Source organism: Bombina bombina, chromosome 2 (genome assembly GCF_027579735.1).
Source record: "Bombina bombina isolate aBomBom1 chromosome 2, aBomBom1.pri, whole genome shotgun sequence".
In the NCBI taxonomy this organism is placed as follows: Eukaryota; Metazoa; Chordata; class Amphibia; order Anura; family Bombinatoridae; genus Bombina; species Bombina bombina.
This window is the reverse complement of record NC_069500.1, coordinates 937001654-937020271: the sequence shown is the minus strand read 5'-3', so window position 1 is coordinate 937020271 and position 18618 is coordinate 937001654. Positions and strand designations below refer to the sequence as shown.

Here is an 18618-nt window from a genome sequence, read left to right as displayed (position 1 = left end):
AATTGCCATTTAGTATTTACTGTTCTATAAACTGTTGTTGTCTGCTGTGTTCAGACTTTGCCACAGGAAGAGTGTCCTTTTTTGAGCTAATAAAATAAAAAAAGAGTTTATTTCAATATTTTGACTGTTTGAATTTTTTTTTCTGAAAAATTTAAAAAATGGGCAGAAATAGTGCAGTAATCGTAATGCATCGCGATGCATTGTAGAATCGAATCGAATCGTTACGATGATAATCGTAATCGAATCGAATCGTGAGACAAGTGAAGATGCGCAGCTCTAATATATAATCAACTACATTTAGGTATAAATATATATTTGTGCAAAAAAACATCAGATATATGTAGAAATATTTATTTATAAATAAATAGAACATATTCTTCTATGTGAAGAGCATTAGAATGTAAAATATTCATATTTTCACGTTGGGTTAGGGAACTTGAGAATCCGCACAAGTAGGGTGTTAGGTTTTTTCAGCTTTTTTTGCCCCATTGTAAGGGCTTCTAAGGGTGAATAGGTTAAATCGCACACGCGATATTCTAAGTTCTGCATTTTTTTTTAGCGTCTTATAGGGCGTGAGCAAAAACAGTTTACTTTCACTTCATAATATGACCGCAAACCGACCCGCAAAAAGCTTACTTCTAGCGGAGTTAACACTTGAGCGGGAACATTAAATAACGCTCCAATTGTAATCTAACCCTTTATTTTTACGTAAGAATGTTTAATTAACTCAGGTCTACCTCTTTAATTCTCCATCCTTACCGCAATGTTTACCTCTTATTACCAACAGTATATTTTAAAACCTAATTTTTTGTTAATAAATCTACAAACACGTATTATTAGAGAAACTAAAAAAGCTTATATTTCATTTAGGTAATCAAATACTGATCTGATGACTATTTAAACAGTAGCTTGGAAAACTAATACTATTAAATGATAAATACAATGGATACTAAGAGAATGAAGCAATTTTGATATTAGAAGTAAACTGGAAAGTTGCTTAAAATGTTATGCTCTATCATACAGCTTTAAACAACTTTGCATCTAATATCATATTTGCTTCATTCTCTGTGTACCCCTTGTTGAAGGAGCAACAATACACTACTAGGAGCTAGCTGGGCAACAAGAACAGCAAGAGACAGTCACCTCCCACTGCACTTAATTGATTACTTTTTTTACAGAGGCTTCCATGATATATTATACAACTGAGAATTAAAATGTTGACTTCTAGCAATGTCAGGTGTTATATTATTAACTTTAGATAGGACTTATCAGAGAATATGTTTGAGTTGTGATATATTGCAATAAATATAGTAAGATGGTTTGTAGTTTATGAAAGTATTAAAGGGCCATTAAACCCAATTTTTTTCTTTAATGATTCAGATAGACAATACAGTTTTAAACAACTTTCCAATTTACTTCTATTATCTAATTTGCTGCAATCTTTAGATATCCTTTGTTAAAGAAATAGCAATGCACATTGGCGAGCCAATCACATGAGGCATCTATCTGCAGCCACCAATCAGAAGCTACTGAGCCTATCTATATATGCTTTTCAGGAAAGAATATCAAGAGAATGAAGCAAATTAGATAAATAAAGTAAATTAGAAAGTTGTTTAAAATGGTATACTCTATCTGAATCATGAAAGAAAAAATGTAGGTTTAATGTCCCTTTAATGCTCAAATGCTTATTTCAACAGAAGAAAAAGATGCCACAAGTATTCCCCAAATAAATATATCCATAAACAAAATAAACTTTACTTTTATAATATTATTTAATTATTAGATTATTATATTAATGTGACAAGAATAATATTATTTGTATAACTTCAATAATAAAAACAACTAGAATTATCCTAAAAGGAATTCTAATACTTAAAGCAATAAATTAATTTGTCATTAATCTTATTAGCTATTTCTGAGCTGTTACCCAAATAAAAAAAAAAAACAACTTACGTCTTACATGAGAAATTAGCTGTAGTTATTTTTCAGACTGAGATTCTTTTGGTTAATATCCTTCCAGCGATTTAAATGAAAATTGATGATATGCAAATCCAGTGTAACTGTGAAAATAAGTTATTTTAAAGATATATGCCTATATCTTTCTTCTTTAGATGCTTAACTTCCCCATAAGCAGGGCACACAAGTACAGAAGGAGATTTAAATGCCCTCTCATGTGACACATAAGACTCTAAAATGGATTAGGATTAGAAAGGGTTCTGAAACAAATACTCTCGGCTTTTCTATAATGGCTCTGCATTGTACCACTTGGCTCTGCTGTACTGTTTACATTAGCTACACACAGGGCAAACATACAGTGCACCAATCTACTTAACTTTTAATCAGAAACAGTGGCGGGTGCGTCACTAGGGTTGGTGTCACCCGGTGCGGTAAGTTATGGTGTCACCCCCCCCCCCCCAGAAAGCAGACACACACAAAAACACAGGCACACACACATACAAACACTCAGACACACTTAAAAACACACTCAGATGCACACACAAACACTCAGAAACACACTTAGACACACACACACAAAAACACACACACAAAAACACTGAGACACACACACAAAAACTCAGACACACACACATACAAAATATGTAAACTGCACTGCATTAATTATAAAGCTCATGCCTAGAGCTGCTCCTTGACTCAGCAGAGCATCAAATGAAACAAAAACAGAGCACTCTAAAATAAACCATTGAAGAAAAGGTTTAGGTGCGCAAACTATGCAAATTCTGCTCTCTGACTCTGTTCCAAGTCTGTCAGTGCACAGCCCCAGGCCGCGTGCCTACCGCTTCTTATGGCCAATCACCTCTGCACTCTACCCACCCCCGGACCCCCACCCGCCCTCCCCTCCTACCTCTTCAGTGTGCACTTAGTGTATCATAACCGTACCGGTCTGGTGGGCATCATACGTGGCTCCTTCACTTTAGAGACAGTGTCAGGCAGTCATGCGGTCAGGTGCCAGGCATACCCCTCATGATTTCCCAGTATGATTTCCCAGTTCCCGTTTAGAGAGACAGCACAGCAGTGAGTGACTCCACTGCTCCACACGTCACTGAGCAGTGAGCACAGATATGCAGGCAGGTTTAGGCTAGCAGTCCCCAGTCCACTAATGTTCACAAATGCTGGCCTCTCTAATAAAAAAAAATCTATCATCTCTACATGTATTTCTTTGGCCCGCACCCCCCTAGTGACGCTACTGATCAGAAATAAAAGTGTGACTAGACAAGTTAATTGCTATGTGTTATAAGAGAAAAAGAGAGATGTGTATATAAAGTGTGCCTTGTAAAAAACAAAGCACTGTGAACTCATTAACATAAACAGTGGAAATATATATATGATTGTGTGCTGTTTGCTGCTGAGAATTTTCATCTTTTAATGACACTAGTTACACTATGAACGCTTTTGTTTTGTGTGTGTGTGTAGAGTACATTAAACATTCTAATTACTAGTGGGGATATTCACTCCTGGCCAGCAGGAGGAGGTAAAGAGCACCCCAGCAGAGCTGTTAAGTATCACTTCCCTTACCCATAACCCCCAGTCATTTGGCCGAAGGGAAACGGAAAAAGAAGATAACACAAGGGTATAGAAGTGCCTGAGGACTATACAAAAAACCTGCAGTTTTAATTTGAATAAGGGCGGGTCGTGGACTCTCCATGCCCAGAAATAAATACATTTATCAGGTAAGAATAAATGTTGTTTTCTTTCCTATGGCATGGAGAGTCCACAAAACATTCCAATTACTAGTGGGGACCAATACCCAAGCTAGAGGACACAGAATAAATAGGGAGGGAGAACAAGACAGGTGGACCTAAACTCAAGGCACCACCACTTAAAGAACTTTTCCCCAAAAGAAGTCTCAACTGAGGCAAAAGTATCAGATTTGTAGAATTTGGAAAAAGTATGTATGGAGGACCAAGTGGCCGCCTTGCAGATTTGCTCCACAGAAACTTCATTTTTGAAAGCCCAGGAAGAAGAGACAGCCCTAGTGGAATGAGCCGTTTTTCTCTCAGGAGGCTGCAGTCCAGCTGTCTCATAAGCTAAACGGATAACACTTTCAACCAGAGAGAAAGAGAAGTAGAAGTGGCCTTCTGACCCCTACGTTTACCAGAGAAAACAACAAACAGGGCAGAAGACTGCCAAAAATCCTTAGTTGCTTGAAGATAAAATTCAAGAGCATGCACAACATCCAAGTTATGCTAAAGACGTTCCTTTTGGGAAGAAGCGTTAGGACAAAAAGAGGAAACAACAATTTCCTGATTAATATTGCGATCCAATACTACCTTAAGGAGAAACCCCAGCATAGTATGAAGGATCGCCTTATCAGCATGAAAAATAAGCAAAGAGGAATCACACTGCAGAGCCGAAAGTTCAAAAACTCTACGAGCAGAAGAAATGGCAAGAAGAAAGAAAACCTTCCAAGATAGTAATTTAATATTAACAGAATGCATTGGCTCAAACGGAGCCTGCTGCAAAACTCTAAGAACAAGGTTAAGGCTCCAAGGGGGAGCAACAGATTTAAACACAGGCTTGATTCTGAACAAGGACTGAACAAAAGACTGAACATCTGGCAGAACTACCAGACGTTTATGCAGAACGACAGTGCAGAAATCTGACCCTTCAAAGTACTGACTGTCAAACCCGTCTCCAGGCCCTCCTGAAGAAAAGCCAAAATTCGAGGAACCCTTACTTTGTTCCAAGAAAAACCCTTTGAATCACACCAATGAAGGTATTTACACCATACCCTATGGTAAATTCTGTGAGTTAACGGTTTACGAGCCTGTAGCATAGCATCTATGACTTTCTTAGAGACGCCACATCCAGCCAAACTAAGCCGTTCAATCTCCAAGCAGTCAGCTTCAGAGAATCTAGATTTGGATGAAGAAAGGGACCCTGAAGTAGAACGTCCTTCCTGAAAGGTAACCTCCACGGTGGAAGAGATGACATTGTCACCAGATCCGTGAACCAGATCCTGTGGGGCCATGCAGGAGCTATTAGAATCACAGAAGCTCTCTCCTGTTTGAGTTATTTCCACAAGTAATTGCTTGCATCAAACAGAGGAAACAGGTATGCTAAATTAAAGCTCCACGGAACTGCTAGAGCATCTACCAGAACGTCTTGAGGATCTCTTGATCTCGAACCGTACTTTGTCAGCTTGGCGTTTTGACGAGACCTCATCAGATCCAACTCCGGAAACCCCCCACCTGAGAGTTATCATTGTAAAAACCTCTGGGTGGAGAGCCCACTCTCTGGGATGAAAAGTCTGCCTGCTCAGAAAATCCGCCTCCCAGTTGTCCACCCCTGGTATGTGGATGGCAGAGAGATGGCAATCATTAGACTCCGCCCATTGGAGAATGCAAATCACTTCCTTCATTTCCAAGGAACCCCGAGTTCCTCCCTGGTGGTTGATGTAGGCCACCAAGGTGATGTTGTCTGACTGAAATCTGATAAATTGGACCAAAGCTAGCTGAGGCCAAGCTATTAAAGCATAGAAAACTCCTAGATGTTTATTGGAAAAGATGACTCCTCTGGAGTCCACAGACCCTGTGCTTTTAAGAAACCCCAAACCACTCCCCAGCCCAACAGGCTGGCGTTCGTGGTCACAATCACCCAGGAAGGCCTCAGGAAGCATGTGCCCCGAGACATATGGTCCTGTGAAATCCACCATGAGAGAGACAGACTCTTGTTGGGGAATTCAAATTTATCTTCTGCAAGAGATCTGAGTGGTCCCCGTTCCATTGACTGAGCATGCATAGTTGCAGAAGTCTCAGATAGAACCGAGCAAAAGGAATGATGTCCATTGAGCCACAGATGGACGAATAGCAGACTGGAGAGAGAGGCAAGAAACATGAAGTTTGGATTTTCTGACGTCCGTCAGAAAAATCTTCATGCACAGAGAATTTATGATTGTTCCAAAGAAACACACCCTTGTATCTGGCACAAGGGAACTCTTTCCCAGGTTCACTTTCCACCCGTGGGAACAAATAATAGACAACATCTCGGTATGAGATTTTGCTAGATGAAAAGATGGAGCTTGAACTAGGATATCATCTAGATAAGGTGCCACAGCAATACCCTGGGACCTCACCACTGCCAGAAGAGCCCCAGAACCTTTGTACAAATTCTGGGAGCTGTAGTCAGGCCAAAAGGAAGGGCAACAAACTGGAAATGTTTGTCCTAGAAGGCAAACCTTAGATACTGGTAATGATTCCTCTGAATGAGAACATGAAGATACACGTCCTTCAGATCTATGGTCATCATGAACTGACCCTCTTGAACCAAAGAAAGAATAGAATGGATGGTCTCCATCTTGAACTACGTAACCCTGAGGAATTGCTGAGACACTTTAAGTCCAGAATAGGATGAAAAGTGCCCTCCTTTTTGGGAACTACAAACAGATTTTAATAGAATCCTAGACCCTGTTCTTCTAGAGGAACTGGAACAATCACTCCCATGGATGATAGTTCCTTTATGCAGTTTAAGAAGGCCTCTCTCTTTATTTGGTTCACAGATAACCTTGACAGGTTGAATCTGCCTCTGGGAGGACAATATTTGAATCCTATTCTGTAACCGTGGGATACTATATATATGGCCCAAAGATCTGGAACATTGCGTATCCAAGCCTGCCAAAAAATAGAAAGCCTGCCCCCACTTGATCCACTACAAGATTGGGGGCGGTCACTTCATGTTGATTTAGAATCAACAGAAGGCTTTTTGGCTTGCTTACCCCTATTCCAAGGCTGACTGGACCTCCAAGAAGACTTGGATTGATCTGAGTTGGAAGAGGAAGACTTCTGTCTCAAAGTTATGAAAGGAACGAAAATTAGAATTCTGCGACCCTTAGGTCTATTCTTTTTATTCGGAGGTAGGACAGAACCCTTTCCACCTGTGATATCAGAAATTATTTCTGCCAGACCTGGACCAAACAGATAAAAGTTTGGACTTGGATGTAACATCTGCAGTCCAAGATTTTAACCACAGAGCTCTGCGAGCTAAACATTAAAACCAGAAATCTACCCAGCCTAAGAACGTGCATGTTGGCATCACAAAAAAGGTATTGGCTATCTTGAGAGCCTTGATCCTGTCTTGGATCTCTATAGTAGTCTCCTCTAGGATAAGATTGGATAAGTCATGGCACCAATAAGATGCTGCCCCCGCAATTGTAGCAATACTAGCAACAGGTTGCCACTGTAATCCCTGATAAATGTACATCTTCTTCAAAAAAGCCTCAAGCTTCTTATCCATGGAATCCTTGAAAGAACAACTATCTTCAATAGGAATAGTAGTGCTCTTAGCCAGAGTAGAAATAGCTCCCTCTACCTTGGGCACCATGCACCACGAGTCACGAATAGCATCAGTAACAGAAGACATCTTTTTAAAAACAGGGGACGGGGAAAAGGAATCCCTGGTTTATACCATTCCTGAGTTATGATGATATCTGCCATAGGGTCTGGAACTGAAAACACTTCCACAGATGAGGGTACATCATATACCCTATTAAGCTTACTAGACCTTTTTGGAATCTCCGCAACAGATGCGTCGAATTCTTCCAAAGTAGCAAGAACCTCCTTCAAAAGAACAGGTGTTCTAACTTAAATCTGAAATTAAGTTTTATTTAGAACTGTACAGGAGGAATTATCTTAACCCCCAACCACAATAAGCATTTTTCAAAAGAATCAACTTTGCATTAGTGTCCATAATTGGGTATCAGTTCCTAGCAATTAACAAAAATGTAAATGCCAAAAAACCAACAACAAATAAGGTTTATTTATGTGAAGCAGTAAAAAACATACCTAATAAATAAACACCTAAAACCCTCAGCTCTACTGAGGTCTTACCCCTCCAGAAGTTGCTATCCCACTAGCACAGGAAACCGGACACACCCGGAGCAAAGATCACCTCCTTGTTACCGGAACAGCCCAAATCCACTTGAAAAACAACTGCAGGCAGAGGAAAACTGCAACCTCCGCACTCACCGCGGCAAACTCTGATCTGAACAGAGAAGCCGATAAACCAGAAGTGTGGAAGAGCGGTCACGTAACCGCAATAGGAAAAAAATTGCACCAAACAAAAACGGCGTCTCTCCCCGTCTATGGGGAAAGCGTGCACAAGCACGTCAAAACAATGCTTGTTTTTGGTGCGGTATGGAGCTTAAAATCTCCATATCGCCCACGCAAGCCGGGTTTTTTTAAACTTGTAATGGCAGCGCTATAGGGGGTTAAATAACGCAACTTTTGTTGCGTTCTTTACTTTCCCTATAGCGCTCAAAACTTGTAATCTAGGTGTCACAGTTTTATCTTAGCAATAGTTTTTAATGTTGGCTTTCATTGCAAGCAAACTATTTTCACATGCCTGCATAAATTAAACATTTTTAACAGGGTTTTTTTTAACATGTGCTCGCGGGTCAACACGTATTAGGTAGGGATGGGCGAATTTGCAGAAAGTACAATTCGCTTGGAAGAACGAAGAGTTCTGTGGACATTGATTTTGAATGTTGATTAGAATGAAAATCCATAAAAATTCTGTAATCAAATGTTATTTCCGGTTTTCGAATGTTACTTTTGTTTTCAAATGTTCATAATTAGATCGAATATCCACATTCAATTTAACAAATACTATTCAGAAGTTCAATAGTTCATGTGGTAGGGAATTAGTAAATTGATACATAATAGATATAAATATATAATTTGAATGTTTCTATTTTGAATATTGCATAATTAATATTACATTTAAATAAAACAGAAATTCTATTACAAATATCTATGTTAATTTTTTTCTAATTCAAATCTTGCATATTTCAAATATAATTATTAAAAAAAATCTAATTGAATATTACATTTAAAGGAAGCATTAGAAATACTACTAATGTTGTACAAACATTCAAAATATGAAACCAATGAACAAATGTTGTAAAACATTCACCCATCCCTAGTATTAGGTGTCCTAAATTTGGGTCTGAGGTTTCCTAAAATAGGGTCTGGGAAATCTGGTCACCTTATGAATAGACTAGGGTTGTCACCTGTCCTGAAATGACCTGGTGGTTTGGGTTTCCATTTGTGTGTCCGGGTTTGAAGCTGAGTCAGGCACTGACATGCAATTAACCCGGGTTTAGTGGAAAACAGCCAAGGCCAAAAAAACATAATTTATGTAAGAACTTACCTGATAAATTAATTTCTTTCATATTGGCAAGAGTCCATTAGCTAGTGACGTATGGGATATACAATCCTACCAAAGTTTCCCAAACCTCAAAATGCCTATAAATACAGCCCCCACCACACCCACAATTCAGTTTAATGAATAGTCAAGTAGTGGGCTGATAGAAAAAGGAGTAAAAAAGCATGCAAAAAAGAGGAACTGGAAATATAATTGTGCTTTTATACAAAAAATCATAACCAGCAGAAAAAGAGTGGGTCTCATGGACTCTTGCCAATAGAAAAGAAATTAATTTATCAGGTAAATTCTTACATAAATTATGTTTTCTTTCATGTAATTGGCAAGAGTCCATGAGCTAGTGACGTATGAGATAGAAATACCCAAGATGTGGAAGTCCACAGAAGAGTCACTAGAAAGGGAGGGATAAAATAAAAACAGCCATTTTCTGCTGAAAAAATTTAATCCACAAAAAGTTTTTTTCATAAATTTAAAGAAAACAACTTAAAACATTAGCAGAAAAATCAAACTGAAACAGCTGCCTGAAGAACTTTTCTACCAAAGACTGTATCTGAAGAAGCAAATACATCAAAATGGTAGAATTTAGTAAATGTATGCAAAGAAGACCAAGTTGCTGCTTTGCAAATCTGATCAACTGAAGCTTCATTCTTAAAAGCCCAAGAAGTGGAGATTGATCTAGTAGAATGAGCGGTGATCCTCTGAGGTGGGGACTGTCCCGCCTCCAAATAAGCTTTATGAATCAAAAGCTTTAACCAAGATGCCAAAGAAAAGGCAGAAGCTTTCTGACCTTTCCTAGAACCAGAGAAGACAGCAAATAGACTAGAAGTCTTCCTGAAATCTTTAGTAGCTTCAACATAATATTTCAAAGCTCTTACAACATCCAAAGAATACAAAAGATCTTTCAAGAACATTCTTGGGATTAGGACACAAGGAAGGAACAACAATTTCCCTACTAATGTTGTTAGAATTCACAACCTTAGGAAGAAATTTAAACGAAATGCACAAGACAGCCTTATCCTGCCTTATCTTAAGCAGACAATTTGGAAACTCTTCTAGCTGAAGAGATAGCCAAAAGAAAACAACACTTTCCAAGAAAGTAGTTTAATATCGAAAGAATGCATAGGCTCAAAAGGAGGAGCCTGCAAAGTCTTGCAAAGTCTTCAAAACTAAATTAAGACTCCAAGGAGGAGAGATTGATTTAATAATAGGCTTGATACAAACCTAAGCCTGAACAAAACAGTGAATATCAGGAAGCTTAGCAGTCTTTCTATGAAATAAAACAAAAAGAGCAGATATTTGTCCCTTCAAAATACTTGCAGACAAACCTTTATCCAAACCATCCTGAAGAAACTGTAAAATTCTAGGAATTCTAAAAGAATGCAAGGAGAATTTATGAGAAGAACACCATGAAATATAGGTCTTCCAAACTCAATAATAAATCTTCCTTGAAACAGACTTACGAGCCTGTAGCATAGTATTAATCACTGAGTCAGTGAAACCTCTATGACTAAGCACTAAGCTTTCAATTTCCATACCTTCAAATTTAACAATTTGAGATCCTGATGGAAAAACGGCCCTTGAGACAGAAGGTCTGGTATTAGAGGAAGTGGCCAAGGCTGGCAACTGGACATCCAAACAAGATCCGCATACCAAAACCTGTGAGGCCATGCTGGTGCTATCAGAAACACATATGATTGTTCCATAATGATCTTGGAGATCACTCTTGGAAGAAGAACTAGAGGCAGAAAGATATAAGCAGGTTGGTAAAACCAAGGTACTGCTAAAGCATCCACCATATCCGCATGAGGATCCCTGGACCTGGACAGGTACCTGGGAAGTTTCTTGGTTAGATGAGAAGCCATCAGATCTATTTCTGGAAGATCCCACATCTGTAAAATCTGACGAAATACATCTGGATGGAGAGACCACTCCCCCGGATGTAAGGTCTGACGGCTGAGATAATCCGCTTCCCAATTGTCTACACCTGGGATATGCACCACAGAAATAAGACAAGAGCTGGATTCTGCCCAAGAAAGTATCCGAGATATTTTTTCATAGCTGGGAGACTGCGAGTCCCACCCTGATGATTGACATATGCCACAGTTGTGATATTGTCCGTCTGAAAACAAATGAATGGTTCTCTCTTTAACAGAGGCCAAACCTGAAGAACCCTGAAAATAGCACAGAGTTCTAAAATATTGATTGGTAACCTCGCCTCTTGAGGTTTCCAAACCCCTTGTGCTGTCAGAGATCCCCAGAAAGCTCCCCAACCTGAAAGACTTGCATCTGTTGTGATCACAGTCCAGGTAGGACGAACAAAAGAGGCCCCCTGAATTAAACGGTGATGGTCTAACCACCAAGTCAGAGAGAGTTGAATGTTGGGATTTAAGTATATCAATTATGATATCCGAGTATAATCCCTGCACCATTGATTCAGCATACAAAGCCGGAGAGGTCTCATGTGAAAACGAGCAAAGGGGATTGTGTCCGATGCTGCAGTCATGAGACCTAAAACTTCCATGCACATAGCCACTGAAGGGAATGATTGAGACTGAAGGTTTCGACAAGCTGAAACCAATTTCATTCATCTCTTGTCTGTTAAGGACAGAGTCATGGACACTGGAAACCTAAAAAGGTCACCCTTGTCTGAGGAATCAAGAAACTCTTTGGTAAATTGATCCTCCAACCATGTCTTTGAAGAAACAACACTAGTTGATTAGTGTGAGATTTGGCTAAATGTAAAGGAAACGTAAATGTAAATAAGGAAACGGAAATGTAAATAAGGAAACACCACAATACCCTGTCCTCTGATTACAGATAGAAGGGCACGGAGAACCTCCGAAAAAAATCCTTGGAGCTGTTGCTAGGCCAAATGGAAGAGCGACAAACTGGTAATGCTTGTCTAGAAAAGAGAATCTCAGAAACCGATATTGGTCTGGATGAATCGGAATGTGAAGATATGCATCCTGTAACTCTATCGTGGACATATAATGACCTTGCTCAACAAAAGGCAAAATATTCCTTATAGTCACCATCTTGAAAGTTGGGACAAAACGATCCAAAAACTTCAGATCCAGAACTGGCCTGAATGAATTTTCTTTCTTTGGGTCAATGAATAGATTTGAAAAAAACCCCAGACCCTGTTCCTGAATGGTACTGGTATTATGACCCCTGAAAGCTCTAGATCTGAAACACACTTCAGAAAAACCTGAGCCTTCACCGGATTTGCTGGAATGAGAGAGAAAGAATCTTCTCACAGGAGGTCTTACTCTGAATCCTATTCGATACCCTTGAGAAACAATACTCTAAATCCACTGATTTTGAACAGAATCTGCCCAAATGTCTTCGAATAATTTCAATCTGCCCCCCACCAGCTGAACTGGATCGAGGGCCGCATCTTCATGCAGACTTGGGGGCTGGCTTTGGTTTCTTAAAATGCTTGGATTTATTCCAACTTGAAGAAGGTTTCCAATTGGAACCAGAGTCTTTAGGGGAAGGATTGGTTTTCTGTTCCTTGTTCTGTCAAAAAAAACGAAAACGATTAGAAGCTTTAGATTTACCCTTAGATCTTTTATCCTGAGGCAAAAAAACTCCCTTCCCTCCAGTGATAGTTGAAATAATTGAAACCAACTGAGAACCAAATAAATTGTTACCTTGGAAAGAAAGATATAGTAATCAGGGCCGGGCTGGGAAATCAGACCGGCCCTGGAAATTTGTATGGCCCGGCCCAGCCCTGCCCCCCTCTGGCTCAGCCCCACCCCGCCCCCCTCCGGCTCATGGCCCAATCCAGCCCTGACTGTGACATCTTATCTGAATGTGCTTTTATGGATAGCATAAGATAAGTGCATTGTTTCCAACCTCTGCCCCCTTCCCAATTAAACACCACCATTAGATCTCTTCTCCAGACCCACAATAGGATTACAGAGGTGAAGGAAGTAATATCCCCTGCCCCCAGCCCCCCTCCACTTTATTGGCTTGCCAGAGAGACATCCCATGCCATTGTGTCATTACAAAGCACATGATCTAACAGTATTAACTTGCACTTGAGAACTGTCACTAAAGCAACTTAGGTTTTTATTTTATTTATTTATGTTTTTTTAATTTTTTTTATATTAAAGCCTGCATTATCCATGCTTAGTTTCTGATTGATACAAACTACACAAAACATTTGATAGAGTGCACATAAAACAAATAAAATACAAGTTGGTTACCAAAGAGTTAAAGGGTAAATGTCATAGACACTAGGTAAATCTATTGACAATATAGGCAGCAGCTGAAAAGGTTAACAAATACCTAGCCAATCTCCACTTAACCCCTTCACTGCCCAAGATCTGGTTTGGCCACACAAAAGCAGCAAATGTCTTTTAACCCTTCACTACCAGAGCTCTTAGGGGTTACATCACCTCAGTACGCCTCATGCACAGCAGACCCCATTCGTGTTGCATACGCGCCAGGAATCTATTCAAATCGTGAAACACTCACCCAGTGGCAGGAAATGTTTTGTGTCCATCTCTGGTTAACTCATGCCCAGTGCCTTGTGGTGAGGAGGGTAGTCTGGAGTCTGCAATTCACAAGCAGTCCATGAGTAAAGCGGGGGGATCCGGCCCCCCTACACCTTCCTAGCCTTTGGTGGTGTGGTGTCACCGACACCAGGCCCTCCTGACCCTGAGCTTGTCACCCCAGCCTTGTGCGGTCCCACCACACCCCCAGTGATGCAACTGCCCACTCCCACATGATATCACTCACAGTGCACGCATGGTCCTTGGCCCATGTGTGTATATTATTGAACAGCCGCACTGCTCTACACACACTGTAGCTGCCCCTGCCGGCCCCACCGGCTGCCGGCCCACCGGGATTTTTCCCGGTATCCCGGCGGCCCAATCCGGCCCTGATAGTAATCTAGACTTAGATACCATGTCAGCATTCCAAGATTTGAGCCATAAAGCTCTTCTAGCTAAAATAGCTAAATACATAGATTTAACATCAATTTTGATGATATAAAAAATAGCATCACAGATAATATGATTAGCATGTTGAAGCAAACGAACAATACTAGACAAATCCGGATCTGTTTTCTGTTGCGCTATGCTATCCAAACAAAAGGTTGCTGCAGCCGCAACATCAGCCATAGCAATGGCAGGCCTGAGAAGATAGCCAGAATATAAATACGCTTTCCTTAGAGAAGATTAAAGTTTCCTATCTAAAGGATCTTTAAAATAAGTACTGTCTTCCATAGGAATAGTAGTACGTTTGGCAAGAGAAGAAATAGCCCCATCAACTTTGGGGACTTTTTCCCAAAACTCTAGTCTAGCCGCTGGCAAAGGGTACAACCTTTTAAACCTAGAAGAAGGAATGGAAGAAGTACCAGGCTTAATCCATTCCTTACAAACACATTCCCCACAAGGAGGAGACCTGTGTATGCACTTGTCTCCACTGTATGGTCAGTCTTAGATTCTGTTGCCTATGTCACAATCCCCGGTTTTTGATAGGAAAAAAGCAATACACTTTATCCGCTTTGCTTCTACTTACCCCCTCTCTTCACGGCCCTTCACTCTCTCATCGCCGTCCATGGAAGGAAATCTTTAGGGAGACCTTTCTCCTGTCCTGTCAGCAGTTCCTGCCTTGGAGACACTCCACTTTCGCAGGTCCTCTGCCTTTCTCAGTTGTGGCTCTGACTCCGTTTAGGGGAAGCTACCTTCTCCACTCCTGACGTGGAGAGATACGTACACTTACACGGACCGGCTTATTAGGGGGTAAGACTGTAGAAAGCTCCATGATAGGCTGAAAAGCTCAGTAGAGGGATTTATTTTAAAAAGTTTGCTGGCTCACCTTCCAGGATAGCAGTGCTGCACTTTCCCGGTTGACCTCAAAGTATTCCATGAAAAGAAAGTTCGGAGTGGCAGCAGCTTAAAACACAAAAAGTTTATTTCAACATCTTGTTAAAAACACGTACACATATGGGAACATTGAATGTGCCCCTCAGCTCTAGACAAGCTTACGCATTTTGTCAGTTATGCCATACTCACAGCTCTATGTCTCCTCTAGTGCTGCATGGGCTATTTAAAGGAAATGAAAAACACATTCAAAAGCTGCGGGCAATTCATTAATTAACAGCTACACATTGTACTGCTCTTAAAGGTACACACATATAACTGATTTACTGTATATTGTTTAACCTTTAAATGTTGCCATTGTGTTAACAAGAAATATATATTTAGCCAAGTTAAAAATGTTTTGCCAAGAACAATTACTCAGATCCCACACTATAATGAACTTGTGCTGATTTAAAACATTACCTAATGTTTATTTTCAGGGTTAATAATTTAACGCCATTTCTCAATTTTCTAAAAGTAATCAATAATTGAAAGGGAGGAGATTTACCCCTAAGCTATAGAGCATGAGCATCTATGGAGAGGACTATTAGGCACTAGGATGGGCTATCGATATTTAAAAGATTATACATGTAAAGTACAATAGGGATAAGAATGTATAAATGTGGTATTTTGGTTAACACCTATTCTACATGTATTTTATTACTATTTTTATGTAGCCTAAGTGGAGATTCCATCTACTTTAAATTTAAACTTAAACTTAAAGTTCCATGCTAAATCTAAAATAGGATGTCGAGTGCAAGGGCCAAGTGAATCCCACACTGGGAAGAAAAGATAGCTGTTTTGATAAAAAGAAATAAGTGCACAATAAATATAAATAAAAATTTTTTTGAATACCATAACCCACAAAAGTTAGGAATAATAAGATTTAGGTTCAGAGTGTACTTTCAGGACTTTTAGAAAATTGAGAAATGGCGTTAAATTATTAACCCTGAAAATAAACCTTAGGTAATGTTTTAAATCAGCACAAGTTCATCATAGTGTGGGATCTGAGTAATTGTTCTTGACAAACCATTTTTAACTTGGCTAAATATATATTTCTTGTTAACACAATGGTAACATTTAAAGGTTAAACAATATACAGTAAATCAGTTATATGTGTGTACCTTTAAGAGCAGTACAATGTGTAGCTGTTAATTAATGAATTGCCTGCAGCTTGTGAATGTGTTTTTCATTTCCTTTAAATAGCCCATGCAGCACTAGAGGAGACTTAGAGCTGTGAGTACGGCATAACTGCCGAAACGCGTAAGCTTGTCTAGAGCTATGGGGCACATTCAATGTTCCCATATGTGTACGTGTTTTTAACAAGATGTTGAAATAAACTTTTTGTGTTTTAAGCTGCTGCCACTCCGAACTTTCTTTTCATGTTAATCCATTCCTTAGCAATCACATCAGAAATAGCATCAGGAACTGAAAAAATTTCAGGAGTAACCACAGGAGGTTTATAAACAGAATGTAAACGTTTACTAGTTTTGATATCAAGAGGACTAGACTCCTCAATATCCAAAGTAACCAACCCTTCTTTCAACAAGGAACAAATTAACTCAATCTTGAAAAGATAAGTAGATTTGTCAATGTCAATGTCTGAGGTAGGATCTTCTGAATCAGAGAGATCCTCATCAGAGGAGGATATTTCAGTATGTTGTCAGTCATTAGAATTTTCATCAAATTTATGAGAAGTTTTAAAAGACCTTTTACGTTTATTAGAAGGCGGAATAGCAGATAAAGCCTTCTGTATCGCATCAGCAATATAATCTTTCATATCAACACGGTTATCATGTACATTAGATGTTGAAGGAACAACAGAAACTGTACTAATACTGATGGAAACATTTTCTGCGTGCAAAAGCTTATCATGACAACTGTTACATACTACAGCTGGAGATATAATCTCAGTTAACTTACAAAAGATACATTTAGCTTTGGTAGAACTGTGATCAGGCAGCAGGGTTCCAACAGTTGCTTCTGAGACAGGATCAGATTGAGACATCTTGCAAAATGTAAAAGAAAAAACAACATTAAAGCAAAATTTACAATTTCCTTATATGGCAGTTTCAGGAATAGGAAAAAAAGCAAACAGCATAGCCCTCTGAGCATATAGAAGGCAAGAGGCATATAGGAAGTGGGGTGAAAAATAAATGACACACGACGCAAAAGGAAGTTGAATTTTTTTGGCGCCAACAACACCCGGAAATGACACAAACGTAGTGCAAAGAAACCTGGCGTCAACTAAGACACCGGAAATTACAAACTTGCATCATCAAAGACGTATCTTCGCGCCAAAAAATTATTGCGCCAAGAATGACGCAATAAATAACAGCATTTTACACCCTCGCAAGCCTAATTTTGCCCGTGAAATTAAAAGAAAAAACCGTCAATTTGAAGAAAGGTCTATACCCCAGGTAAGACAAATAACTTTCTAAACATGCTTCCCAAACTGAAACTGACAGTCTGCAAAAGGAAATATACATATACCTGACTCATGGCAAATATAAGTAAAATACAAATATTTAAAACTTTATATTAATACATAAAGGGCCAAACCATGGCTGAGAGTGTCTTAAATACGAAGAACATACTTACCGAAAGACACCCATCCACATATAGCAGATAGCCAAACTGAAAAAGTATCAGCAGAGGTAATGGTATATAAGAGTATACGTCCGATAACAGAGAACCTTTGAAAAGATTTCCTGCGAGGAAAATCCCTGACAAACACTGTACTCTGAGAGGAATTGGGCTTCAAAATGCTTAGAAGTGCTTATCATAGAAGAAATCATAGAAATCAAGCACAAACTTACTTCACCACCTCCATAGGAGGCAAAGTTTGTAAAACTGAATTGTGGGTGTGGTGAGGGGTGTATTTATAGGCATTTTGAGGTTTGGGAAACTTTGCCCCTCCTGGTAGGATTGTATATCCCATACGTCATTAGCTCATGGACTCTTGTTAATTACATGAAAGAAAATGAATTTATCAGGTACGTTCTTACATAAATAGTGACGTATGGGATATAATACCCAAGATGTGGAAATCCATGAGTCACTAGAGAGGGAGGGATAAAATAACAACAGCTAAATCCGCTGAGAAATTAAATCCAAAATAATTAAGTTTTCTTTAAAAAAAATTAAAACAAAAACTCAAATCAAAGGCATTAGAATCAAACTGAGACAACTGCCTGAAGAACCTTTCTACTAAAGGCTGATTCCGAGGAAGCAAACACATCAAAATGGTAACATTTTGTAAAAGTATGCAAAGAAGACCAAGTTGCAGCTTTGCAAATTTGATCAACTGAAGCTTCATTCTTAAAAGCCCAAGAAGTGGCAACTGATCTAGTAGAATGAGCTGTAATTCTCTGAGGCGGAGACTGCCTTGCCTCCAAATAAGCTTTGTGAATCAAAAGTTTCAACCAAGATGCCAAAGAAATGGCAGAGGCTTTCTGACCTTTCCTGAAGCCAGAAAAAATAACAAATAAACTAGAAGTCTTTCTGAAATCTTTAGTAGCCTCAACATAATATTTCAAAGCTCTTACCACATCCAAAGGATGTAAAG

The 18618-nt window shown here is 39.3% G+C and overlaps 1 protein-coding gene across 1 annotated transcript in view; it reads right to left on the bottom strand.

Annotated features, from left to right (window-relative positions):
• Positions 1-18618, bottom strand: part of PPEF2 (protein phosphatase with EF-hand domain 2) — a 141085-nt gene that overhangs the window by 108884 nt on the left and 13583 nt on the right. The window contains exon 2 of the mRNA XM_053700166.1: positions 15007-15083. Coding sequence (XP_053556141.1) covers positions 15007-15083 — 77 coding nt within the window. The remainder of the gene's footprint in view (positions 1-15006; positions 15084-18618) is intronic.